Raw genomic sequence first — 27,044 nt, 5'->3', positions numbered from 1 at the left:
TTTCTATGATATTCATCTTTTCTTTTGTTCTCTGCTCTGTACATGTTTGTGATCCCAGTGCCTATGGAAAAGGTGTATAAACATTTACATTTACAATGCAATTACTATTTGTTGAGCACATTACTATTACAGAACCCTCCATTAGATTCAGTAAGAGAAGCTCCCTGCCTCCAAGAACTCACATGATAAAAATCAGTGCTTTTCAAATTAAAGGGAAAGATCTTAAGAAGAAAAGAACCCTTGCTATTTGTTTTCCCTTTTCCCTACCCCACTTACCCTCCAAGGTTAGACTAAGACTTCTTCCTGGACATATGGAGAATTGTGTTTCCTAGACTCCATTCGGTTAGGCTAGGGCCTTAAGACTGAATTCTGTACAATGAAATGTGCATGGAAATGAACAAATCTACTTTCAGGTATGGTCATCCTAAGTAGACTCATCAAGAAAGTGAATGTTTTTGTCTAGCCCGTTTTCAATATCCTTATTTTCTTACTAGTATTATTATTAGAAGGCACCATTCCACTCCACTAAAGATGGAGCAGGAGGCACCTTAACTTAACAGATAAAAGAGTTTTTGAGTAGGCATTTGTAATTAATTGACACACAGCAAATTATATCACTTACTCATGAGGCAATCACTGAATATGACTATAACTAAAATAGCTCTTACTTTTCAAAGTCAGGAAAGGTTAGGACCAGAGGACTATTTATTTTTTAATTAACAAAAGGTAAAAGGCTTTTGTTTAAGGATTCTGAATTTTACACTGAACTCACATGCATGTGTTTTGGGGGATAAGGTGATTTAGCATAGTCAATTCTAAGTTGAAAATCAAGGATATCCTGATATTTCATATCAGAAAAGAATCTCCTGTGTGCATTTCTGTATATACCAGCATACCAGTGTTCTGCTCTGTCAGATTCACTCTTTTAAAATGACTCCAAAAGGTCTGGCCAAAAAGTGATAACATATTACTAGAAGAATGAAACATGACAATAGCCCATTAAAAAAAAGGGAAAGATAATCCTAAATGAAATGGTATCTGAATTGAGTAAACAAATAGTTAAAGGATAAGTTATCACAATGTTTCAGTAAAGACAAACTGATTTATAGCAACAATATGAAACAAAAATCAAGGAAATGTTAGGAGTTTCTCAGCTATAAAGACAAAATAAATTAGTAAAAAAACATTTCAAACAAAATCTGTAATTTATAAATATTCTACTTTCATCAGCATACAAACATGTTGTGTCTTACCCGTCAGTTGCTGGATCGTCCCCTTTTCACACAGATCCTCGTTTATAGTCTCATCTTCAAGGTAGACCATGGCTCTCAAGAGTCTCAAGCTGTAACGCATCTGGGCAAACTTGTTGCCACGGCCACCTGTACCGTGAAAACTGTTCCCATGACTAAAGAAGGCCTCTGCAGGGAAATATTAATAATTTAATTTACATCAAGAAATTTAAAACATAAAACATTTCAAATAAACAAAACAAAATATATCAGACATCATATATATATATATGAGTTTAAAGAGATATTAAAATTTTGTCATGCTTGCTTTAGTTTTTTTAAAAATAAATATTATCCCTTCCCCCTCCTCCTTCTATTCCCAGAATAAAAATGTGTGCTTTAAAATTTTACTCAAATATATATGTATCTTTTGTAACTTGCTTCTGTTACTCAACATTATGGTTTAAAAATTATTCATTGTCACAAGTAGATCTAGATCATTCATTTTAATTGCTTTCAGTATTCATTTTATAAATAAGTCACAGCTTGTCCATTCACTAGTACAAATTGCTACAATAAACATTCTGACTCCAGTCCTCTTATTCCCACAGAGAAGAGTTTTGTTATGTGACACAGAATCATATGGGGGATACTCACATTGAATTTTACTAAAGTTGCCAAATTGTTTCCCAAAGTGGTTATATGGCTACAATGTATAAGACGAATAAATTTTCCCAATCTGTTAAATGCGAAGTGGTAGTTCATTGTTATCTTAATGTGCATTAAAAGACTGTCTCTCAAATTTTGTGACTTGGCAGTCCTTATTCTTTGTCTATTTCTTTACTGAGTTATTTCTTTTTTGATATGTAGGAATTCTTTATGAACCTGAATTCTAATCCTTTCTCAGTTATAGGGATAGTAAATGTCTTCTCTCAGTCTGTAGATTATTTTATTCAGATTTTGTTTTACAGACATTTCTAAGTTTTACACTACTTAAATGCATTAATTTTCTCCTGTATGGTTTAAGCTCTTCTGGTCTTTAAAAATCTTTTCCTACTCTGTTATCATAACCATATTTTCCCATGTTTTCTTCTAAGATTTTTACAGTTTAACTTTTCATATTTAGGGCTTTAATTCATTTTGCAGTTATTTTTAACAAGGTGAAAGAATCTAATTTTTATTTTCTCACATGAAAGTCCAACTGCCCCAGCACCATCTTTCTCTCATTGATTGGCAGTATCATCTCTGATAATGCCAACTTCCCACATATTCCATTCCATTCGTCTATTCCTGGTTTAGTACCATACAATTTTGATTACCATTGCTTTATGATAGGTCTTGATAAACAGCAAGGCAAGTCCTCCTTTGTTCTTTACGATATGCATTCTTTAAAAGGTTCTTTTAGAAGTAGCTTTATGTTTAAAGCTTAAGAAAAAAAAGTTCAAAATACTGTTCTATTATGTGTAGGTTACAAAGGTGGGTTCTGGAGCTACACTGCTTGCATTAAATCCTGGCTCTGCCACTTAACTGTATGGCCAGGAATAAGTTATTTAACTTCTCTGACTGAGTTCTACCTATCTGACCAACAGAGATAATGATAGTACCTATATCTCCTAGATTTGTTATGAGCACTAAACGAGTTAATACTTGTAAGGTGTTTAGGCCTACCACATAGTAGGTACTCAATAACTGTTAGCTATCAGTCTTCCTCTCGTTAGGCAGCATTTCCTGTTTTGCCTTATAGTCTTCTGTAAACATAAATAATATAAAGGACACAGAAGAATTATTTTATTTAATGCACAGTAATTTAACAAGACTAAATTTAGTAACTCAGCATATTAGAAACTAGAGAATAAAAAAAAAGCTTACAATTTTTTCCTCCCTCATGGATAAATGAATGATATTCTCGATCTAATGAAAATACGTTATGCAAAACTGTTTCAAGAGTAAGATTACTGCTAGAAAAGAATGCAGTACTTCTCATTTGCTTTCTAAGAATTATGAGAATTGAAATAAAATCTTTGTGCAAAGTGAGGCTCAGCTAATTTGGTAGACTACATGTGGAGTCATTACTTCTGGCTAGAGATCTAGATTTTAAGCTCCATGAAGGTAGAAATTTTATTTAATTTTGAACATAAATATATCTTTAGCAACTAAAACAATATCCAGTTCCTGGTTGGCATTCAATAAATATTTGTTAAATGATTAATTAAAATATTGCTAGGACTTAGTATAATTGTTGGATACGTCTAATAATACAAAAATTTAAATCAGACTCCATGAATGATTTCTTTTACTGAGTGGTTTGCATCAACTATAGTTATGACATTTACTAATGTCTGACTTTAAATGAAATCTCAAGGTTTTTTAAAAAACATATAAATACATTAAAATCACAGGAAGCCAGATCTATATTTTTATTTCTCTTTGCTTAATTAATTTCTTTTTCTATACATATATTGAGAGTTCAGTTGAAATATGTAGGCTAGAGTTTTGACAGGAATCTTGAAGGACCACTCACCTTCGCTCTCACACCATTCTAGAAATGCAAGGACTCGGGCATTTCCCTGGTATAGCATATACTCTTCTATTAATAAAGGAGCCAGTGATGACAAAGTGGCAATTGCATGCAATTGCAATTCTTCATACTGTGCTGCAGACCATTCAATTATTTTGTGTTTCTCAGGCTTTTTAACATAAGTAAACAAAGCCAAAAGAACTTTGCCATCAATTAATAGCTATGGGAAAGGGAAAAAAGTACATTGTTAGAAACATAATTAAAATAATTTTATTTAATCTAAGAAAATTATTAAGATTTCCAATTTGATGTTTTATTGATCCTGTCAAAATATTTCCTTCCTAAAGATCCCAACCTATGTTAAATACCCCCCCCCCCAAAAAACAACCCCAAAATAAAACAGAAAAACCAAACTCAATAACAACAGTTAGCTATGATCCCCTTTTCTAGGATATGTACTCTCTAGCGGACAATAATATAAAATAAGTATTATTATTTTTTGTTATGCTGTTTTAGTTCTTGCCTAGGAAAAAAACGACAAGAGTAGAACATTTGGGGCAAATAAACTGCTGGCATATCTCTCTTCCCTCTTTTTTTTAAAGGAAACATTTCACAGACTCAATTGTATACTATAAAAAATCAATTTTGTGTGAAGCAATGACTATGGCTAAGTTTTAAGGATGCACAACAGAACTTATACAAATATTCTATCCAATGAATGTCAGTCAGGTCACAAGCCATATTTAATTACACGCCTAGAATTTTAAAATTTTATTGAATCAATGATTTGAGGAAAAATAAAACAAAAATGCATAGCTATTATAATTTGACAATTAATATTATAGCTGATTCTGATTGATATGTACAGGTATTTATGGTTCAGAAGATAGTAACAAATCATACGCTATAGTCTACTCAATTTTCTCTACATTTGGCATTCTTCTATAAAGACTTTTTCACAATAACATCTATGAATTTTTCTAAATTTTGTACTAGTCCCTATGGAAAGAACACAAGATTTAGAAGTGAGAAAACAGGAATAAGAATAACAACTAGTTCTAGCATTACTATAAGGATTAAGTGGACAAGGTTTTTGAAATACTCTGTGAACTGCAAATAAGAGTACACATATTCACTACTACTACTATTACTGGCCCACAAAAATATAACGTAAAAAAAATTAGTTGACTCCACTGCTCACACAGTGCTTTAAAAAGCTCACCATAGTCTTTGTGCCATTTGACTCTGTTGTCAAACTAAAGTTGGTTTATAAACTATAGTGTAAATTTTATTTGTCTTTATAGCAATAATTTTAATAGTTATATAATACTCCACTGTAGTAATAAACTATATTTTACTGAAGGAGTTTCTATTTGGTATTTCAGAGAATACATGTAGGTTCTATAGAATATGTATTTTTGATATAAAAAGGTTATAACTGTAAAGACAATTTTTCTTTTTCTGAGCATTTTTCGTATATATATTCCTCAAAGTAGCAGTACCAAGAAAATTCCGAGCTCTTTTAAGCCTCATAACAATTCCACGAGGTAGATGTTATCGCCATTTTGAAGCTGAGATACCTGAGATTTAGAGAAACTAAACAGTCTATTCAAGATCACATAGCTAGAAGGTGACAGCACTGGATTCCACCTGACCAAAGCCTTAATCACTATACTATACCACCCTTATGTTATCATTAACGACGTGGATAGAATGACTTCCCACTTCTGTTCCAAGGAAACCCCTTGGAGCTTGAAAGAGTTTTAGGACTAAAATGAAATTTCCCTTAATGCAGCAAATAACTAAACTAATGGAATTGTTCATAGATTGTTTTCTATTGCTTTATAGTTTATAAAGCCTTCCTCTCAATCTCACAATAGCCCTGGGAGCAGGGCAGAAGTATTATAACTTTCCTCTTACAGAGGAGGAACTGAGCCTCAGAAAGCTTAGGTGATTTTGCCAAGGCCACATAGCTAGTAGGTGATAAGACAGAAATGAAATTCACTTCCACTCTTCTTCAAATTACATCATGTTGTTATGCAGGATATAAAGTATTAATAACAATTCATGGATAATAACAAAAAAATGTAAATAGGTTTGTGTGGAAAAAAAGTAGGTTCCTAAGGGCTTGAAACTGGCAGCACAGAGGTGAGCAGCTTTCTCCAGCATTAACTCATCCCTTGTGAGTGTGGCCAGAGACAGACTAGCGGGCTGGATGAGCCTATCTGGATCTTCCTGCATTTTACGTTCTATTATTTAGGAGATCTAAATACATAAATACATCCCTAAGGTTCTCCTGCTTTTCTTTGGTTTATGTGGTTTAAATTTAGGTAAGTTCACTGTTTATTAACAGATAAGCAAAGAATATTTTGAAAAGGTGAAATTCTGGCCAATAAGAGCTTGCTACTTTCTATGGTAGACATATGGGTCGACGAAAGATTTGCAGTCATGACTTAAAAAAAGTTATTCTACAAAGTAAGACAATTTTAATTTTTGTTTTGATTACTCTTTACCTGTACAGTAGGTAAATCTTTACTTAAGATCACGATTATATTGAATAGCAATTTCTTCAACTCAAAATCTTCATAGCAATTAGAAAGTTTAAGACCTTTGATCAAAGGATTTTGACTTTTAACTGTGAAGGGAAATAAAAGAAAGCATAAAATAAAAGCTAAAATGATGTATAAGCCTCATCGAGATAACCATAGGTTGAAAGTTTCATGGTTTTTACCTTCATTAAAGGTTGCAAATAGTATCAAATCCCTGGTAAAGCCAGATTCCTAATATAGATACACAAAACAAAAGGATGAATTAAGTAGATGGAAATTAAGTTACAGATGCCCATATTTACCTAATATTTAAGTATCTTATCAGATTCCCCTTGTCATTGAATAATAACAATAGGAAGGGATGAAAGCAAGAAATAAAAGCATACAGCCAGATTAACTTGTAATTTATTTAATACTAAACTTACTTCTGTAGGTTCTAAGAAATATTTTACATTATTCTATAAATATTTTACAGGATGCTGTTTAAAATTTGGTAAGAACCCAAAATGTATCAAGACCACAAGTTACTTACGTAATTCATTATCTATACTTTCAAGTGACAAAATAAGGGAGGAAAATACAAATATTTTCAACAGCTTTTCTTCTTAAACACCCCTGCTCTGCACTCTGATCCCAACCACTCTCATTATGTCAAAGGTTTGGCCAAGAGATAACAAAATCATTCCTACTTAATGTGAAAAGCCCCGAAGAATGACCAGAATTGCAAACATTTCGGCATGAGGGAATGCATTCCTGACAGGGATATCTTAGTTGGACTCATATCACCAGGAAGGAAAGAAACACATCATAAATGGTAAATATATAAGTAGATTAAAAAATAAAGAGGATCTCAAGTTTACAAAAGGATGCAAAGAAGACTTGGCAGAGTGTAAGTATACTGGTGACAATCACGACATTACAAGTACATAAATATTATAAGATAGTGTAAGACTCCCTTCCCCAAAACGCAACACTTCCACAATTAAAAAGAATACAATTTGATTCATACTTACAATCATTGGTGCTCCAGGATTTTGAGCTATAATTGTAGTGATCACTAATATGTCGTTTCTAAGCTGACGATCATAATGACTAAAACTTCTCATAAACAGATTTTTAAATACTTCCTTCAAAGTCCTAGAAAGTAAAATCATATCTTTAAAACTACATTTCTATGGAAATACTACTTTTGCCTATCAACAAAATCTCCCTTTTTATATTATACTATTCATTTCAAAGTATTTCTAATCTTTTCTACATTTCCAAATGTGCCCTAATTCACTGTGTACCAGATAAGAATATATCTCCTTAGAAAGGCTTAACAGGCCTTTCATGTTATGGTCCCTGCAAACATGGTTAGCTTCATCTCTCACTACTCTACCCTGTACTTCCTGCTCTTACCATATTGAATTTCTTTCAGTTTTTTGATTTTGCTCAATTCTATGTTCACTTCTGTTCCTCTGTCTAGGATCTCTCTGCATGTAAAACTCTTCTGTGTTGCCAATTTGGATTTATCATTCAGACACCAGACAGGGTTCCTTAGGAAGCATTTTAACTCTCCAAGTCTGGGTCAGGTTCTCTGGACAACGGGCATTTGTTGCTTTGCCTCCTAGGACCAACTTGCCCTTCTTAGAATAACAGTACCGGGGGCCAGCCCAGTGGCACAGCGGTTAAGTGTGCATGTTCCAGTTTGGCAGCCCCAGGTTCGCCGGTTTGGATCCCGGGTGCAGACATGGCACCGCTTGGCAAGCCATGCAGTGGCAGGCGTCCCACATCTAAAGTAGAGGAAGATGGGCACGGATGTTAGCTCAGGGACAGTGTTCCTCAGCAAAAAGAGGAGGATTGGCAGCAGATGTTAGCTCAGGGCAGATCTTCCTCAAAAAAAAAAGAAGAACAGTACCCTTATTTTTATTTAGGCATTCACTCTTTCCCCACTTTTGGTCTTGTGAAGCTACCTTCAACTTCCTTTTAGCCAGTCAGAGTATCCCTTTTCTCTACCGTTAGTATTTCACTCTGGAATAGGCATATAGCAAACACCAGACCACTTAGGGCCATCAGAAACTCAATTCGAAGAATTTTCTTTGAGCTTTCAGAATAGCAAGTCTTTTCTGCTTGATTTGGGGTTGTGATGATGTGAACCTAGACTTCTTAGGTCTCACTATGTAGAGCTTGTGAATAAAGACAACACAGTGGAAGACAGTGCAGAGAGATGAAGAGAGCCCAAGTCCTGATAGTTACTGAGCCTTGAAAACAGCCGTACATTCTGGTTACACGAGCCCATGAATTTCCTCGATGGTTTAAATCAGTTGGGTTGGATGTTCAGTCACGTGCAAACGGAAATGTTCTGATTGCCTTCTTCTGGAGAACACAATGCACCTTGTGATAATCTCTTTCATAACATTTAATATGCTCTCTTTTAGTTGCCTATTTACTTGTCCATCTCTCCTAACAACGCAAATTCCACGAAAGCAGAGATCATGTCTCCATTGTTTTCACTTGTATTCTATGGCCTAGTACTGAACTTGGCACAGAGAAGACAATAATTATTTGATGAATAAATGAATAAGTAACTTAAAGGCTCACTCATATTTTATTGCTGATGCTTACTGTGGTATCTGGAAGACAGTAAATTCCCAAAAATGGATTTTTTGAGAATGAACTGAATGAACAAATGAAATAGTTCTTTTAAATGTCGAACTTTATATATATTCAAAGACATAATTTAGTTTTGTTAACCAGCTACTTTAAAAAACCTTCCACATAGAAAAAAATGGCTTGGGGGCCAGCCCAGTGGCGCAGCAGTTAAGTGTGCATGTTCTGCTTCTTAGCGGCCTGGGGTTCGCCGGTTCGGATCCCGGGTCCGGACACGGCACCACTTGGCACGCCATGCTGTGGTAGGCATCCCATATATAAAGTAGAGGAAGACGGCCATGGAGGTTAGGCCAGGGCCAGTCTCCCTCAGCAAAAAAGAGGAGGACTGGCAGCAGTTAGCTCAGGGCTAATCTTCCTAAAAAAAAAAAAAGAAAGAAAAAAATGGCTTGTAATTGTGCAGATGCCTTTATACCATGGCACAAAAAAGATATCCTGAAACATAGGCATTACATCACCAAAAGCCTAAAGGAACACAAATTCAAACAAAGATGTTAGTTATGCCACTGCCTATCATTTTAAGGTTAAAAAATATTCCTATATAACCACATGTACTTACAGCAAACATTCCAAATTACTAAGCTGCTGTATGATTTCTTCTTTTGAAGTTTTTTCCAATAAGTTCCAAAGTATTTCTGATGAACGAAATAGAAGCTGTCCAGAGGGATCTGGGTCATTGAGGTGAACACAGATTCCACTGGCTGCTTGTGCTTCCATCATTAAAGTACAATTAACTTCTGAAAAAAAATTTTAAATTATGTTGTACAGTCTTGACATTGCTAGATAGAAACAAAAATAACTGAAACTGACAAGTTCAAATTTAATACTATACAAACCAGAAGTTGAGAGATGTTGCAGAACTTTAAGCACCCAAAGTTTCTCAACAAGTTGATTTTCCAGCAAGGCCAATGACAGGACCATTGTTTTTGCCAATCCTCCGACTTCAGCCATTTGAATCTTATATGATGAACTAGCTTGCTGGTAACCTAACAACAATCATTTAACAAATATGTACAGCTATTTCACATAGTAATCATGTGTACTGTCTATGTTAAGACAAAGGAATGAGTAATTTATCATTAAGCATCAGCAACAACAAAAACTTTAAAAAAGTGTATGGCATTTTAAAATGGTATAGTACAGGGATAGGCAAACTTTTTGTACATAGGGCCAGGTAGTAAGCATTTTAGACTTTGCAGGTTATAAGGTTTCTGCCTCAAATACAGTCATGTGTGGCATAACGTTTTGAGCAATGAAAGACTGTATATATAACAGTGGTCCCATAAGATTAGTACCATAAAGCCTAGGGTGTAGTAGGCTATACCGTCTAGGTTTGTGTAAGAGCACTCAATGATGTTCGCACAGTGACAAAATTGTGTTGATTCCTGTCTTTAGGGCTATGTCTCTTACAATTGCTCTACTGAAGACTTTTCAGCTATGGTCCCACATGCCCAGCCATGCCCATCATTTGAAAGCAACTGTGACAGTTAGTGAGAGCATTGCCTAAGGTTCTTAATTTTCAGAGCCTGATTAAATTAAGGTCAACCTCACTTCTCTGCACCTTAACTTCTCTATCTCTACACCACTGTCTCCCTGTCTATCTTAAAGAAGGGTGCCTGTATCTTTCCAAGCTTAACCCTAAGCTTGTGCTCTTAATTCCATCCTCTCATGTTTTCTTTGGGAATTTCACCCTCCCATTTTTCACCTAGTAGCTTCTTCTTCCTCTGCCTACAAACTTCATGTTCCCCTACCCTAAAAACAAATAAACAACAACAAAATCTAAATATCTTTCTTTGATTTTTGCTACCAGTTGAGCTGTGCTACATTTTCCTTCTTTTTCTTCACCATCTGATCTTAAAACATGTCTGCATTCACTGCCTTTACTCCCTCACTCCCACAGCCTCTCCTCTCACAATCCTCTCATTCTTTAGTTCTCTATCTGCCCTGACCACTTTCAGGCAACAGATTTGCCAAACATTAATTATATTTTTTAGATACCACATTAACTTAGCCTTTTCATTTCTCAATTATAGAATCCTCTACAGTATTTGACACTGAGAGCACTTCTTCCCTCATCAAACATTTCGTTCACTGGCACACTGACATGGCAGTCTTTAGGTTTTCTTCCTCCTCTTTGAGCCTCTGTTCACTGCCAATTTCTTTGGATCATTTTTTTCAAGATCTCAATATGGCCACTCTTCATGTTGCCATTCTTGGTGTCTTGCTGTTTATATGCTTGATCTCCCAGCAAACTGGACCATTCTGATGGCTTCACTTTTCATCTCTATTTGGATGAATTCCAAACCTGGTCTCTGCTTTTAGTATACAATACTATTCCACCTGTCTATCTCCTCAATAGCTCAAATTTGACATTCAGTAATCTCTTTACTCATTTCTTTACTTTACTTTAGATATCTTCCTATTTTTCCCTAGTCATAAGTAATCTTTCTTTTCTACTACAGTCTTATTTCCACCTATCTTAAGGAAAATACAACTTTGAAAAGTATTATTTATATCTTCTCTCTTTTCTTAGATTGATTATAACTTACAGAAAGTATGAAGGTAGAAAGTACGTCCTAAATAACATTATATCCTCCATAGTGCCAGTGCTCTGTGTTGATAGCACCCATTTCAGCATGATTCACCATTACATATTAAGACCCCTTAGCTGTGACATGCAGAACTTTTCTCCCAAACATGACGGAAAATGTTATTAGCATTAGGAATTTAACATCTAATTGGGTGGGACAGATATGAATAATTATAAAATGTTAGAAAAATAATAAATAATATTATCAACAATATTAGATAACATTAGCTAATAGTAATAATTATAATTAACTTGGGTACGACTAAAATTTGTGTCATAAATATTTAGCATCAGAATAAAAATATGTAAATATAAAGTTGAAAAAATACATATAAAATTTTTTGTTTAAAAAGACTGAAGAGCTCTGGCTACAAAAAAAAGCTTTGTTTTTGATGTGTCGCATTTATGATCCCATCGTGTCTTTCTAAGTTCAAAGAGAAATAAGACAGAATAGTCTATTTTATAAAGACATAAGTTATTTCTGAAAGACCATTGCAACCTTCACCTGTAATATGCTTCTTTGGTGGTTCTGCATGATAAAAGTCCACAATACACTTACAGATTTGTATCCTCAATTCAGAACTTGGTATTTTCATTAAGTCACCTGCCAGAAAAATAAATGAATGTTATTTAATAACATTGTCATAAGTTTATTTGAAAATTTAAGCATAAAGTGTTAGTAATACGATTATTAAAAATATCTTCATCAGAGATTCAAATTGGATCATGTAATTTTACACACACACACACACACACACGCATGAAACACCTTGGATCTATCCTTATAATGTTTGGCCCCTCAATCAGCTCAGCCCCTCCTTTCCAGGAAGAAACGAATGGTGATTAATAGCACAAATGCTGGAACTAGACTGTCTAAGTTTAAATCCTGGCTCTGCCACTTACCACCTGTGTGAACTTGTGTCTTAGTTTTCTCATCTATAAAATGGGTAAAACAATAGTTACTACATTAAAGATTGCTGTGAAGATTAAATGAGTTAATATGAGAAAAGGGCTGAGAACAGTGTCTGGCATATAGTAGTTACTGTTATTATTTTGGCAAGATATGGGTTAGCATTTTCCTCCCTAAACAGAGAGCTAGTAATTGTTGCTTCTAATAATGCATCCTTTGCTTAGAGAAGTTCCAAGCGAGCTCTGCTCTTCGATTTGCTGACAGACTGGAAGGCAGTGAGTTTCTAGGCAGTCTTTGCCCTACAGCTAATAGTTTTATGTTCAAGTAATCTTGGTGGGGATGGAGGATAGGGAGAGTTCCTTTTCAGCCATATCTAAGCTACTTCTGAATTGGCTTCAGCCTATACTTCAAACTGGATTGCTTTTGCTCTGGTGAAGTCCTACAAGTACGGTCCCCAAGAGAATCTCAAAATGATCTGTGGGATTCTGGAAATGGTCCATGCCCTTTGGGTGCCTGAGGACAACTGAAGTCAGGAGTATCAGCTTCAGGGCTGAACCAGGTCTGGTTGGATTCTCTGAGGGAAAGAGATAATTAGGTGTTCCTTGAAGACTAGTATTTTGCATTAGGTCTTGTATAATGTTCATCTCTAGGGGTGGTCAGTGAGTAGGGACACAAGTGGATGAAGGAGGGAGCACAAAGGAAAGCCTCATCCTTGCTTTGGGAGAATCTGCAAAAGACAGCACTTAAAAAAAAAAAAAGACAGTTTCAAGATTATTCTCTTAATTTAATTTTTTGGACCCCTCCTTTAAAGTTGAAAGATCACTGTTTTGAAAAAATTTAGGCAATATGAACAACTTTTCCAATAAAACTGACCAAACATTCAAGTTTATGGGACATTCTAAGGCTTCTCATCTGCTTTTCCACCCTTAGTTCTTGTAAATTTGGATCATTTTTCACTGTTTCCCGATTTATAATCTCAAGGCTGAGTACCAAATTTTTCTTTTGTGTGTTCCCAGAATCCTGCTCTTAAGTCAGAAATATCTATCATGTAGAATAAAAAGTAATATAATTTACCAGTACATAGTAGAAACTGGAAGTTATTCATAATAATGAATCGCCTTTGTTCAACACTTTTGACTATATACAATTATTTTAATTTAAACTCAAGTTTCCTGCAATCAAAAAACTAAGGGACAGCACAGCAGTACTTGCGGTCAATAATCAGTCAAAGGAGCTCATTTAAGCTAAGAGTTCATATCGCCATCAAGTGCGACAGCAATGTGTTCCGTAGGCCGGCAGTCATTCAGCAAAGAGCAGACTAATACAGTAAGCAACAGGACATGTATTTATCATAAAAATGTCTGCCCACACTTTTGGAGGCAACATTTAAAAATAATAAGGGCAACAGAGGCATTTTTTAATGTTATCAACCAAACATACACTTTTTATCTGTTAATACTATCATGTCCTCTTTTGGGTTGGCTTCCAATAGTAAATTTCCACTGATGATAGAGATGCACAGAATTAAAGTTTCCCATTAGTTTCCAGCCTGCCTGCTCCTTAAAGTCATCTTATCTAACTCGTCATGTTTATTCTAATTTCCTTGATACCTTCACTCACTCTAGGCCATAATAATTTCTCCCAAAGTATCTACAATTGAAGACTATGAAAATTATTTAGATATAAAAGGGTTGGTGTCTATGTTAAAAATTAAAAAATGCTTTTTACTTATTCCAGTTGAGTCTCTAACATCTTTCAATATGAAGTATAATTCTCGGAACATAACTATTCAGTAATTATTTATTTTTATTTGTTGGGCCAACTGTGTATCTTTTATTTCCCCTGTACAAAGACCTAAATTAATAAGTTTAATGTAGGATTTCTTTTGGGAACATGCTGTCATGTCTCAAGGGCTGATTAAAGAAGCTAGTGTTTGATCTCATTTCCTAGGAAATTATTATTTTCTTTCTCTAGAAAATTGAGCAATAACCCAAATACAAATGCTTGCTCGTTTATGATATTTCTTGATATTTTTGTACATAAAACATAGGCACCTGCATCCTTATGCATGTTATGCTAAAGTTCTTAATGTTCTACCATTTTATGATTTTACTTAAAATTTTGGATTTTTTTATTTTATTTAATCAACAATTTGGCTCTCAATGATTATAGCAATTAATTAGATTCTAGCAATTATTAGAGTTCAAAGTTGGAGGCATTTTTCTAATTACTGAAAGAAAGGGACATGTACTTCTCATTTACAAAAAACGTTAACAAACATTTCATCGAACTGACTAATATCAAGATAAATAAGTGGAAAGAAGTATCTGCCAGTCCTTATACCTTAAGGAACACAGAATCTTGTTGGTATCACGAAACACCTGAGTGGAAAACAATACAAAAATTATCACCAAGCATACTATGATTAATTTCCAACCAGAAAACAAGTAAAGAGCCTAGATTTGGAGAAGTACTCTTAGTGAAACTTAGTGAAGGAGACATTTCTTTCTTATCAGTAGGGCCTGTTGTATGTTACACCCCTCTATCTTAAGGAAATCTTAACTTACCCAGTAGTGCAATTGAATTAGCAGTATCTTCAGCATAGGTTATTTCATCTGATGCTTTCTTTTTCAAAAATGGCAAGCTTCAATAAGAATGAAGAATGTACGAATTATACTTAATGAAGTCCTTAATTGAAGCATCATTTGCAAAGTAGGGGAAAATTTCCTTTCTAAAGAATAAAATGAGGATAATATCCTATTCTTTGGCCCTGGCAAATGACAACTTTCAAAACAAATTTGTTTCTAACTAACTAACCAAAAAGAAAATAAAATAGATTTGTAAAAATGAAGACAGATGGACATAAAAGGCAAGAGTTAAGAAAGCCATCTTGTAACACTGAATAAAAAAAAACCCATAAGAAGCTCTTTTTCTCTGAGGGTAAAATAATAATGGATTAGAGCTGTACTTCTATTAAAATTAGGAAGATACGGGATAATCTGACAAAAATCACAGATCTAGGCTTATCTGTAATTTAAAAGCTGTTCAAGGGCTTTTTCTAAAGTTTTTGAAATTCCAATTAATAGATCAATGGCCTATTTTGTTCTTAAAGGTCAGAGACCTTTTCCTTATTAACTGGATCAGTTATCATCCACAAAATAACAGATATACTTTTTGAGACACTAAGGAATTCAAGTTAACAAATATTAATTATATTGGAATCATATTTCACAACTACTATAAGCAAAGTGATTTGAAAATAATTTATTTACAAATCATAAAAGATGGAGCACTTGAATCAGGGTCATTAGTTCTAAATGTCAAAGGAGAGAGAAAGTAATTTCTTAAATACAAAATATAAACTATTTTGGCATTTCATAAGTTCAAAATTTGAACTTCCTGTGCTATTTAAAGTATAATATATCCTATATATAGGACTTTTAATTCATTTTTTTCAAGAAAAAACCAAGTGGTTGAAAAATGGCATTTAGAACTATAATGTGGATGTAGTATATATATATATATATATATAGGTCAATTGGAATTGAGAGATATTTCAAAGGCAGGCTATGAAAAGGTTCATTTCTGAATGAACAAATAGAATTTTTCATTTGAAACAAATAACTTATTACTTGTTATCCAGCTCATTATTGGATCTCTAAAGTGAAAAACTCTAAAACTAGTTCTTCTTGTCCTCAACTTTTTCCTTTTCTACCAAAGGAAACAACCTAAAGATAAATCATCAGAAAAGTTTTCCTCCAAAAAGGTTATGAAAAAAATAAGTATTATACTTCTCATGCAATGAGAAAAACGTACTACTTAAAGGCCCAAACAGAAAGGTTTTATTTTATTTTCAATGTTTTTATCTCCCAAGAATGTCTTGAAAAGAGAATCAAGTGAGGGTGAGGTATGGAGAAATGCAGGATGAAAGCAGAAATTAGGAAAGTAGAAAAAATGTAAATAATGTGAATAATTATGAAATATGAGGGAAAGTGAAGAGTCTAATTCAAGAGAGTTGTCCTATTATACGATGAAAGCTTCAGTCACGGCCTTCAGAGAGAACCAGCTCTTGCTGGAGCTCTGCAGGAGCGCTGATGTTGAAAGTAATGCTTATGAATCTGGTGTTCTAGGACTTGCACAGACTCAAAATCTGAAAGTGTTTTATGTAACATAATCTCATGTCAATATAATAGGAATTTCCAATTAGCACAGTAACATTCCTTGAAGGCATGAGAGCAATAATTTATTTCATTTTTCATGGTCTCTATTAAAAAGTAAAGCATGGTAAAGGTATTCAATAAATTACTTTTGACTATTTTTTCAGTCAAAAAATTAAATGTTAGTATTATAAAATATTAAATATTATTGCTGCTAAATCTAAAAGTGGAGAGTTAAAACCTACTATGTATACATAGTCTTATTAATATTATTATTTGTATATTAAAAGAAACACACTATTTAAAAGTTTAATTGGTAGAAAGGTTTAGAAGGTTAAATTGTCAGAAATGTTTATTTCTACTTTTAGAAATTAACTATATTATATTGAAAACTAAAGAGATATTTTAATATATATCTTGGTTAGTCACTATGTGGCAGCAAGGAAGCAGAAGAGATTCCTAGTTCCCCCAAAATATAGGAGGAAAAAATAGGACAGAGGATGGCACATACTAATTTTATAATTCTGACCTCTAATTTACATTTTTAAAAATATATACCAAAAATAACTGGTGACATTTAGTCTTCATTCAAATTTGGAAAATCAAATAAAATATGACATAGAACCCAATATATCTTTGAGAGAAATTTTCTAAAGAGAGAGAAAAAAAAATTAGACTGAAACTATTAAGTATTGTCCACAAGTTTTCTCAAGGATTCTCTAAAAATATTATGATGTCTTGGTTTCTTCTCACACTTATTCACTTGAGAGCAACTTATCATGAGAAGACATTTTAATATATTTACAGTTTAATCTCTTGTGGCTAGCAATCTCAGACTACAATAAAATTGACTACCTTTGAAACACCAACTGCTGGAATCAAGTGAGCAAGTAAAGTTTTCTGAGTTCTGTATCACTTTGCTACACCATACTTCATGGTATCTTTGTAACGCAAAATAAAACATAACAAAATACTGCGTCCTAATGTAAAATAAAGTTAAAAAAACAACTTACCCACATAATTTTAAGATATTATATGCAGATTCTATAAAACGAGGTTGGTTTTCAATTTTTCCTGCACACAGATTCAGAATTTTAAATATCTGTGCTAAATCCCTTAGGGGCTGTAATATTTTTAGTTAAGAAATAAAACTAAGATTCATATTTTTATTAACATATTCTTTATAGCACTTCTGTCAAGAAAGTCTATAGCATTCTATTTTGTAAATGTGGTTGACACTGTTTTAACTATACTAATTTTGAAGTCCAAAGAAGAAAACAGAACCATATTTTGGGGGGGAATATTATTTAATTTTTGTCTCAGTAATCTCTTACTCAAAATATTTTTTTCTCCTCTCCCCACACCTTTAGAATTTGATTACCAACTACTACACCACAGATTCAATTGATCAATAACTTACTACTGGCAATGAGTAATAACACATTGAAAAAAATTAACTTAATGGCTCAATTATATCCTTCTTCCCCACCCACCCACATACAAAACGTACATTGCTCCGTAGTAGCCAACCCAAACCTACCTTACTTTTCTGAATTACTTTACTAACATTAGTCAGATGCATTTTCTTGTTTTTAAGATTTAAATTGGTTGAGATTTTTATTTAAAACTAGTATGAAAGCAAAATGTGCCCTCTCTAGATCTTTAGGTAAAAGTACCTTTTATTTTACCCATTTTAAAAACCCAACTGGTACCTAAACAAGTTTCATAGATTTTGTTTACAGCTAAGGGAACACGGTAGTTGTGACTCACACTTCTTGGTTGAATCTGATCACTTCTAGTCTCTTTCTAGGCGCTTCTTAGGAAAAGATGGGCAAGCTAGGAATATTAGAAGTACAAACCTCTGTTAACTTCCTAGAGAAGTGACCAAGATACTTCTTTAATTTATCTTTGCTTTACGTTTTACAACCTCTATACAGCCTACTAAAGGCATTCAGAGATAGAGCCATTTGCCACCAACTTTCTAACCTAAAGAAGAAAAAATAATGGAGGTGTTGATGTATCAGGTTAAGAGAGGAAAAGAATCACTTGCTACTATATTTTCTTGGCTACCAGTAAATAGTGCTTGATATCCACAAGCCCTCAGGTAACTGACTGACCCAACAAATCCATGTCAAACAAGGCTAAAATAAGGTAAGAAAAGAGTTAGAGTTATAAGACACATTTCCCTGAATGGGAGGCCTAAGATGTTTTTAAACACTGGAACAAGCTAATATTAGAGACTGATATCATCTTCAGACCACGCCGGACAACTGTTGGAAATTGTTTAGATCAACACTACCGAAAGTGTGGTCTATGGACAATTGCCAGTTCTGGAATTGTATGTTACTAGTCTGTGTGTGGCAAGATGACCAACAGAAAGTGAGTTTCCTATGACAGTTTTATTTCATTTCACAACAGCATATATATGCAAAGGTTAAAAAAACAATAACAACGACCTAACAGCAAAGTGGTTCTTAACGTGTAGACAGTTTTGAGACACACTGGTTTCCATATATTCTGATCAGGGTGGTATATTCAGTGGGGATAATATCTTATATTTATACAACGTTTTGCAGATTATAATGCACGTGCATGTACATTATCTTATCTAGTCTTCCTAACAACCTCATGAGGTGTGGTTATTCCTATTTTATAAGGGTGGAGAAGTTAAAAAGCTTATCAACAGTGCAAATGCTCAAGTAAATTGGTAGAAACAAGACTGACTTGGCCCTCCTAATTATTGCCCCACTGTCTCTCTGAGTCTATAGAAACTGACATTACCTGCACAGAGCTAACTGCACTATACTATTTCTTCAATTTTATATTCTCTGGTGAACAAAAAATATAATTTTATAAAAAACACAAAATGTTAGCTATTTTCCATGGTAGACAGAAGGATGGCCTGCCCAAAGATGTCCACATGTTAATCCCTAGAACTTGTGAATATTTTACCTTATATAGCAAAGGGGCTTTTCAGATGTGATTAAGTTAAAAATCTTGAGATCAGACAGTTATCCTAGATTATCCAGACAGACCCAATGTAATCACAGGTCTTTATAAGGGAAAGAGAGAGGAAGGAGAGGATCAGAGAAGGACATGTGCCGACAGAAGCAGAGGAGAGAATGATGCTACTTCAAGGAAGTGGCCATGAGCCAAGGAATGCAGGCTGCCTCTAGAAGCTGAGAAACGCAAGGCAACGCATTCTCCCCTAGAGCCTTCAGAAGAAACCACCCCTGCTAACATCTTGACTTTAGCCCAGTGAGGCTGATTTTAGACTCCTGACCTCCAGGATTATAAGACAAAAAATCTATGTTGTTTTAAGGCACTAAGTTTGTGGTAATTTGTTACAGATGAAGTAGGAAACTAATATATTTTCTAATAGAAATTCTCCCATTTTAGTGTAAATGAAACAAAGATACACATATATGTAAAGGATACAAATCCATTCTGATAACACTCCATGAGTTTCTTGACAGATTTAATTTGCTTTTCTTCTAAATCATCCTAAAACAAATTATTTATTTTAGTTCTTTTGTGCTATTAAATGTTGAGATTTTAACAATTTTCTTTGATATAAAAAGAAAGCAGACACATTAAGATTATCAAGTAATTCTTCAATTATCATATTATAATGTAAGCATTATAAATGTTTCCTGAAACAAAGATGATAAAAATAAACTACCACTTAAATTTGATTAGAGGGGCTGGCCCTGTGTCTGAGTGGTTAAGTTTGCATGCTCTGCTTTGGCAGCCAGGGGTTTGCCAGTTCAGATCCTGGGCACGGACCTATACACCACTCATCAGGCCATGCTGTGGTGGCATCCCACACAGAAGAACTAAAATGACCTACAACTAGGATATACAACTATGTACTGGGACTGTGGGGAGAAAAAAAAAAGAGGCAGATTGGCAATAGATGTTAGCTCAGGGCCAATCTTCCTCACCAAAAATAAATAAATAAATAAATAAATGTGATTAGGAAATTGAGAATAAAGACCAGGTTAATATAAAAGCAGTAACTGTTTCCAGAAATAATATTAACAGCACTTGAAATATGTTGAGGATTTTTCTATGCCGTGTACCATGTAGGCACTATATAGACATATCATTTCATTAATCTCCAAAACAACTCTGTTAGGAAGGTACTGTTATTATCCCTCTTTTCCAGAAAAGGAAACTCAAGCTGCAACACTACATAATTTGTCCAAAATCAAACAGGTAATAAGCGGCAGTATTAAGAATCAAATTTGGCAATCTGACTCCAGAAATTGTATTTTTAACCTCTAAAATATGCACAGTATTTTGGTGCAAACCAAATATCTTCAGCCAATTAAAACAAAACTCTATACAGTGATGTGTTTTCACGACCAAATCACTTCCGTCTTTTAATCTTCTTAAATTGTTCATGACAAGCTGTGGCATTTTCTATACTTCTTTTTTGGGGCTACCCTTACTCACCAGCTAGTAGGAGCTCTATGCGGTTGGATTCTCTTTTTCAAAAAAATGCAGATACAGTCACAATTAAGAAATAACTTTCACAACAAACACAGGCAGCAAAAGATAAAATATTCTTATAGAGACATTATTCTTATTGTTTTTTCTTCTTTCTCTATGTAAAAATTTAGAGACTAAAAAAATCTTAAAACAATGACTAAATTTTTGTGCGTACTAATCACAGGACATTATTTTGTTTTGATTGGCTTTACCTGGTCAACTCATTTTCTAGATATTAAAAATAAGCACTCTCCTTCATTTTGTGTACTTCTATAGTGTGTGTTGGCTTTTAGGCATTCAGGCAATTCTTAGATAACATCAGGAGAGTGTGGTGTATGAGCATGTGTATATATGCATTTATTATCCTTTCTCCCAATGCCTAAACTCTCAATTTTGAGTTTTGTGTCTGAAATAATTTTATTTCCATTACTTTCTATATAAGATTTCTCTCAAAATAAATTACTTATGAGTATGTATGAGTGTGTGTATATGTATATATCTTGATTTCGTATCGGAAATTTTTTTTTTTGCTGAGAAAGATTCACCCTGAGCTAACATCTGTTGCCAGTCTTCCTCTATTTTGTATGTGGGCTGCCACCAGAGCCCGGCCACTGACAAGTGGTGTAGGTCTGCACCCGGGAACCAAACCCAGGCTGCTGAATTTGACCACACTGAATTTAACCACTGGGCCACTGGGGCTGGCCCAGAAAATCTTAAGTAGTACATCATGATGCACTTTTTCTACCCTCACTCCCCATATCCTACTTGGTAACAGGCAATTAACTGAGACTAGATGACTCTTTTTCCTCTATTATGATTCCTTCTGTTTATATCCACCATGGATTTGTCCATGCCACAAAACCAAATCTATTCTCCTCAAACTTCCCTATGAGTTAAATATATTCATACTAAATTTAAACAGTCGTTAGATGTAAGACGTATATTATTTGAAACAGTTTCAATGAAAGGAGAGAAATGAGACTTAATTTAGGGTAATATGTGTTATCTTTCAAGGAAATAACAATTTATAAGTGATATAGCAGAGAAATTTTCTCTCAAAGCTTACTCACTTTATCAGTTTCCTCAAGGAGTTTGATGACACGATTTAGGTCCATAGGCTTGAAAGTATGCTACAAAACAGACAACTCTTAGCATTCTATATCATGAGAACCAAGGAATCCCACCAAATACACTATTTTTATATGATATTGTCTCTTGACAACTTAAAAATATCTTATGACAAAAAGATAATGAAGGGAGAATGAAAAGCAGATGAGAATTTATAGGAGTAAATAAATTTTGGAGTAAAAAAACAACAACAACAGTAACTTCAGACTTTGACCAAAGTAGCAGCAACTGGGATAGACAACAGTGAATGGAATGGAAAACATCAAGGAGGTAGAACCAGCAGGAACTAATGAGTGATTTGATTTGCTGGGAAAGAGAAGAACAAGGTGAGGATGATTCCTCAGCCTGAGGAATTATCTAAGTTGTGGCACCATTTGCTGAGACAGAGAATGCTGGAGGAGGAGGCTCGTGTTGAGGCTGGAGACCAGTTAAATTTGGGGCAGAGATTTCTAAATCATAGGCTTAAAGTAAAAATTAGAAGAGTTTGGGTAAATGAGATCACAAAGCAGAGTACAGAAGAAAAGAGAACATACACATGTAAGTATCAAAATAAGTGCTGTTATTATCATCATAGGATGTTTATGGAGAAATTGTAAAAACATTTAACAAAATCTTTTAGGACCAAAAGTTTAACAAACTGCTTTGAAGAAAATTAGACCTCCACTTACTTCAAGTTATAGGATGAACTTATTTTCCCACCTCACCAAGGGACATTTCAAAGAGGGAAATCCTGCTTATTTGATACTTAGTTATATGGAAAGGAACTCACGTTTATTGTGGTCTTTTTATGTGTCTGGCACTTTATATCTCAATTAATCCTCAAATCTTCCATATAAAGGTATTATTATTACCCCTGTTGATGACACTGAGGCCCTGAGACCTAATTTATTAAGGTCACATAGCTAGTAAATTGGCTAGCTGGTCTGTCTGATGCAGGAACACTGGTTCTTTGCATCTTAGTTCCCTGCCTGACTCCTCAATTGACCACAGAGGTTATTTCTAGTAATTACTCCAAAACTGAGGTAGGCAATTTTAAGGACACAGTCCACGGCAGTATTACAGACAATGGCTGGATGTGATATCAACTAGAAGATTGTGGAGGTTCTCATAGGCTCTCAGAGGGAGAGCAAATTTGGGCAAGGAAGCTCGGCCATGATACCTATGCAAGTCAACTAATCACAATTACATATTTTGCTACAAATATTTACTGGGTCCCTACAGTGTTTCAGGCATTGTTCTAGGAGCTGAAGACATGGTATTGAATAAAATACACAAAATCTCCAGTGTGGCTAAAACACAGAAGGCTTTTGTAAGCTACATATAAGGACTTAAATTTCTACTCTTGAAACTGAAGACAAAGGAGATAAAATTTTCCTGAATTAGGGTGAACTGTGCCTTGTACCCACAAGATTAACGTGGGAAACAAAATGATCAAAGTTTCTGAGCTTGTTTTGCAGAACAGCAGGAGGACCTCTGATAAGAGAGAGCAGCTTGCTGACAGCCCCCTGCCTGACTGAGCATCGCTGCAAGAGTATTGACAAGCTAAAATGACGGATTGTAAACTTTAGACATCACAGACTAACAACCCACCACGTGCAACACATAGAACCCTCCTGAATTTGTACATGCAACCCATGAAGAAACATGAAAGCCAGTCGCATCTGCAGAGAGGAGTCTTAAAACTTCAGCCTCCAAGGCCACATGCTCTCCGCTCCCCTAAAGCTCCAAACAAAAACTCTTGCTTGTAGCTTTTCAGGGAGTTCAGGATTACTCCTTAGCTGCCCGTTCTCCTTGCTCAGTGCTTTGCAATAAAATTCCTACTTTCTCCCACTCTACCCAGCATCAGAGATTGGCTTGCTGCTTGATGGGTGAGCAAACCCACCTGAGGTTCAGTAACACTCTGAGCTCAGAGTAGAGGAGGAGAAAGGCATATATTTCCTACACTTAAGGAATCCATATTCTAGTGGGAGAGATAAGAGTTAGACAAATCTAACAGTGACCAACATGAGTGATAATTAGGTGAGAAATTGTGTGACTCAGCCTAGGACTATACCCATTTATGAGAAAAAGATCTGTGAGAGTGAAAATAAAGGGGAAGTGCTTCCTACTAGAGGAGTACTTATGTTGGAGAGGTAGGATCTGAAGGTAGGGTAAGATTTAAATTCAGAAAACAGGGGAAGGCATTCATTCAATAAATTTATAACGTTACCTCCTGTGTACCAGGTATTGTGCTGGGTGCTACTGGGGAATACTGGGGGACACTACAGAAAAAACAACAGGTAAGGTTTCTGCCTTCATGGAGGCGACACTAAGCAGAGTGTACGATACACATAAAGTACGGATTGTGCATTAGAAAACCTTGAAAACAGGACAAGAAGTGGAGCTGAGACACTTTAGGGATGACAGAGACCTTGGACATCATCTAGTTCACGGTAGGCTGTAAGAGCACAGTGCAGAGCGAGTTGTTTCTTGGCTTCCCAAAGAGATGGAAGCAAGATGCTTTGGGGCCCAACTCGCCATTTGGAAAGAAGCCTGCACGTTGTGCCTTCCAGCTCTAGGGCAATGTAGCACACGCAGAGCAGAACTTCAACTTCAGCCAGATCGGGCCTGCAAAATAACTGCGTTTCACAGGCCTTTGTAAGAGATGTTCCCGGTAGGCTGTAAGAGCACTGTGCAGAGCGAGCTGTTTCTTAGCTTCCCAAAGAGCTGGAAGCAAAATGGTTTGGGGCCCAACTCGCCCTTTGGAAAGAAGCCTGCACGTTGTGCCTTTCAGCTCTAGGGCAATGGAGCACACCCAGAGCAGAAGTTCTACTTCAGCCAGATCAGGCGTGCAAAGAAACTGCGTTTCACAGGCCTTTGTAAGAGATGTTCCCGGTAGGCTGTAAGAGCACTGTGCAGAGCGAGATGTTTCTTAGCTTCCCAAAGAGCTGGAAGCAAGATGCTTTGGGGCCCAACTCGCCCTTTGGAAAGAAGCCTGCGTGTTGTTCCTTTCAGCTCTAGGGCAATGTAGCTCACCCAGAGCAGAAGTTCTACTTCAGCCAGATCAGGCCTGCAAAGAAACTGCATTTCACAGGCCTTTGTAAGAGATGTTCCCGGTAGGCTGTAAGAGCACTGTGCAGAGCGAGTTGTTCTAGCTTCCCAAAGAGCTGGAAGCAAGATGCCTTGGGGCCCAACTCGCCCTTTGGAAAGAAGCCTGCACGTTGTGCCTTTCAGCTGCAGGGCAATGTAGCACACCCAGAGCAGAAGTTCTACTTCAGCCAGATCAGGCCTGCAAAGAAACTGCCTTTCACAGGCCTTTGTAAGAGATGTTCCCAGTAGGCTGTAAGAGCACTGTGCAGAGCGAGTCGTTTCACCTTCCCAAAGAGCTGGAAGCGAGATGCTTTAGGGCCCAGCACGCTCTTTTGAAAGAAGATTGCACGTTGTGCGCTTCAGCTCTAGGGCAATGTAGCACACCGAGAGCAGAAGTTCTACTTCAGCCAGATCAGGCCTGCAAAGAAACTGCGTTTCACAGGCCTTTGAAGAGATGTTCCCGGTAGGCTGTAAGAGCACTGTGCAGAGCGAGTTGTTTCTTAGCTTCCCAAAGAGCTGGAAGCAAGATGCTTTGCGGCCCAACTCGCCCTTTGGAAAGAAGCCTGCATGTTGTGCCTTTCAGCTCTAGGGCAATGGAGCACACGCAGAGCAGAAGTTCAACTTCAGCCAGATCGGGCCTGCAAAAGAAACTGCGTTTCACAGGCCTTTGTAACAGATGTTGCCGGTAGGCTGTAAGAGCACTGTGCAGAGCGAGTTATTTCTTAGCTTCCCAAAGAGCTGGAAGCAAGATGCTTTGGGGCCCAACTCGCCCTTTGGAAAGAAGCCTGCACGTTGTGCCTTTCAGCTGCAGGGCAATGTAGCACACCCAGAGCAGAAGTTCTACTTCAGCTGGGTCAGGCCTGTAAAGAAACTGCGTTTCACAGGCCTTTGTAAGAGATGTTCCCGGTAGTCTGTAAGAGCACTGTGCAGGGCGAGTTGTATCTTAGCTTCCCAAAGAGCTGGAAGCAAGATGCTTTGGGGCCAAACTCGCCATTTGGAAAGAAGCCTGCACGTTGCGTCTTTCACCTCTAGGGCAATGTAGCACACCCAGAGCAGAAGTTCTACTTCAGCCAGATCAGGCCTGCAAAGAAAGTGCGTTTCACAGGCGTTTGTAAGAGATGTTCCCGGTAGGCTGTAAGAGCACTGTGCAGAGCGAGTTGTTTCTTAGCTTCCCAAAGAGCTGGAAGCAAGATGCTTTGGGGCCCAAATCGCCCTTTGGAAAGAAGCCTGCATGTTGTGCCTTTCAGCTCTAGGGCATTGCAGCACAAGCTGAGCTGATGTTCTACTTCAGCCAGATCAGGCCTGCAAAGAAACTGCGTTTCACAGGCCTTTGTAAGAGATGTTCCCGGTAAGCTGTAAGAGCACTGTGGAGAGCGAGTTATATCTTGGCTTCCAAAAGAGCTGGAAGCAAGATGCTTTGGGGCCCAACTCGCCCTTTTGTAAAGAAGCCTGCACGTTGTGCCTTTCAGCTCGGGGCAATATAGCACACCCAGAGCTGAAGTTCTACTTCAGCTAGGTCAGGCCTGTAAAGAAACTGCCTTTCACAGGCCTTTGTAAGAGATGTTCCCAGTAGGCTGTAAGAGCACTGTGCAGAGCGAGTTGTTTCTTAGCTTCCTAAAGAGCTGGAAGCAAGATGCTCTGGGGTCCAACTCGCCCTTTGGAAAGAAGCCTGCACGTTGTGCCTTTCAGCTCTAGGGCAATGTAGCACACCCAGAGCAGAAGTTCTACTTCAGCTAGGTCAGGCCTGCAAA

The 27,044-nt window shown here is 36.1% G+C and overlaps 1 protein-coding gene across 9 annotated transcripts in view; it reads right to left on the bottom strand.

Moving 5' to 3' along the window:
* Positions 1 to 27,044, bottom strand: part of CFAP69 (cilia and flagella associated protein 69) — a 239,241-nt gene that overhangs the window by 29,299 nt on the left and 182,898 nt on the right. For 8 of the 9 annotated variants that reach the window (XM_070617430.1, XM_070617431.1, XM_070617432.1 and 5 more), the window contains exons 2-13: positions 22,167 to 22,226; positions 20,041 to 20,106; positions 17,616 to 17,725; positions 15,013 to 15,089; positions 12,041 to 12,139; positions 9,782 to 9,931; positions 9,505 to 9,682; positions 7,310 to 7,433; positions 6,479 to 6,527; positions 6,261 to 6,382; positions 3,751 to 3,967; positions 1,254 to 1,418 (exon numbers count right to left, since the gene is read on the bottom strand). In XM_070617430.1, the coding sequence (XP_070473531.1) occupies positions 1,254 to 1,418; positions 3,751 to 3,967; positions 6,261 to 6,382; positions 6,479 to 6,527; positions 7,310 to 7,433; positions 9,505 to 9,682; positions 9,782 to 9,931; positions 12,041 to 12,139; positions 15,013 to 15,089; positions 17,616 to 17,725; positions 20,041 to 20,106; positions 22,167 to 22,226 (1,417 nt within the window). The remainder of the gene's footprint in view (positions 1 to 1,253; positions 1,419 to 3,750; positions 3,968 to 6,260; positions 6,383 to 6,478; positions 6,528 to 7,309; positions 7,434 to 9,504; positions 9,683 to 9,781; positions 9,932 to 12,040; positions 12,140 to 15,012; positions 15,090 to 17,615; positions 17,726 to 20,040; positions 20,107 to 22,166; positions 22,227 to 27,044) is intronic. The other variant, XM_070617434.1, reaches the window with a different exon arrangement.

The sequence above is a fragment of the Equus przewalskii genome, chromosome 4 (assembly GCF_037783145.1).
Source record: "Equus przewalskii isolate Varuska chromosome 4, EquPr2, whole genome shotgun sequence".
In the NCBI taxonomy this organism is placed as follows: domain Eukaryota; kingdom Metazoa; phylum Chordata; class Mammalia; order Perissodactyla; family Equidae; genus Equus; species Equus przewalskii.
The sequence above is the reverse complement of the archived record's forward strand: the minus strand, read 5'-3'. Positions and strand labels throughout refer to the sequence as shown.